The 1,544-nt window shown below is 43.3% G+C and overlaps 1 protein-coding gene across 1 annotated transcript in view; it reads right to left on the bottom strand.

Annotated features, from left to right (window-relative positions):
- Window positions 1-1,544, bottom strand: part of IPO9 (importin 9) — a 68,070-nt gene that overhangs the window by 35,666 nt on the left and 30,860 nt on the right. Inside the window, exons 4-5 of the mRNA XM_042465643.1 lie at window positions 332-368; window positions 265-291 (exon numbers count right to left, since the gene is read on the bottom strand). Coding sequence (XP_042321577.1) covers window positions 265-291; window positions 332-368 — 64 coding nt within the window. The remainder of the gene's footprint in view (window positions 1-264; window positions 292-331; window positions 369-1,544) is intronic.

Genomic DNA, 1,544 nt, shown 5'->3' on the forward strand with positions numbered 1-1,544 from the left:
AAAAACTGCAATATATATTCAATTTCAAGGTCTAGCTTGGCCTTGAGTGCCCAGAAAACATTTTTCAGCCTACCATTTTTCCATTGTTTTTCCTCAGGTCATTTCCCTTCAAAATAGTGGTTCAGGATCTCTGTGAGACTAAAAATTTGACCAAATGGGTTCCCCCTGCCCCCAGTTTCTTTATCAAATTATACCATCACTTAGAAATGATTTTTGTATGCATTATATAAAAGTTAGGACATCATTCATTTTTAAAGACAGAACCCTCTTTGTCATGGTCATAAGTGTAAACTGAGATACAATCCTCTTGTTTTCTTTTACCATGTAATGCCTTCCTTGAAAAATTGAGAGAATAGTTCTCCAGAAACCTGGGGTTTGATCCTAATAAATCTGCTGAAAAGAATATAAATGTCTTTTATTTTGATTTGAGAGTATTTTTCCATCACTTCATTATTTGACCAAGGTTGCACAGCTGTTCCTTTATTGTCCCAAATCACAGCCAGAATAATTGTAGTAGTAAATTTCCTGTGGCTTTCAGGGAAAGACTGGATGGTATTGGTGTTAATGTCTCATCCCTGGAGATCAGGGAGACTAAGGGATGCTTTTTTCTGGGTGCATCAAAGCAAGCTGTCTTATGCATTTAAAATTGTAAATGGGTTGTACAAAAATGCATTATATGCTGTTCTTATTCCTTCCTAGCAATGGCATCACGAGGCTTGGTGTCACCTGGTGCAGTAACTCATAGTGTCTCTCACACACCCCTCACTGACCCCTCACATACCACATCATTTCTTGTTGTGTGCCTTCAAATTGTTTCCAACTTATTGTAAACCTATCATGGTGTTTACCTGGCAAGTGCCTTCAGAGGAGGTTTACCATTCTCGTCCTCTGAGGCTGAGAGTGTGTGACTTGCCCAAGGTCACCCAGTGGGTTTACTTGTCCAAGCCAGAATTCGAACCCTGATCTCCATAACATACACCTATCTTTCAGCCAGGTTAACAGGAGAAGACCTCCTTGCTCTCTTCTCTGACTGGGAGGGAGGAGTGCGTCTCTTTGCCCCGAGTCTCTCTCTCTCACACACACACAAACACACACACACCTACCTTCCAGACAGGCTCGGAGGATGAAAAGAGGCTCTCCTACTCGCTGCTGGTGACTCAGATAGAGGATGGTGTCTCTCTCTGCCCCCTGAGCCTCATCCCATGGACTCCTCACGCCATACATCAAGATTCAACAGTCAGAGAGAGAGAGAGACTTTTCTTGTTCGCAGTAACCAGCAGCGAGTGGGAGAGCTTTTCTCCCTCTGTTGAGCACTTTTGGGGAGCAGTGGTGTTACCCCACTTAGGGTGTTACCTGGTGCGGTCTGCACCTCCCACACCCCGTACTGACACCACTGCTTCTAAGACAGTTTCATAAAATCTTTGTATCTTACTTAGGAGGTCGAAAATCTTTTCGTCACTGGCAGACTCGGTTGTACTGGATTATTTTGAGTTGGACAAACTTCTTGGAAGTGTAAAGAGGATGACGTGCTCTCTCGGTCTTTC

Source organism: Sceloporus undulatus, chromosome 4 (assembly GCF_019175285.1).
Source record: "Sceloporus undulatus isolate JIND9_A2432 ecotype Alabama chromosome 4, SceUnd_v1.1, whole genome shotgun sequence".
Lineage (NCBI taxonomy): Eukaryota > Metazoa > Chordata > Lepidosauria > Squamata > Phrynosomatidae > Sceloporus > Sceloporus undulatus.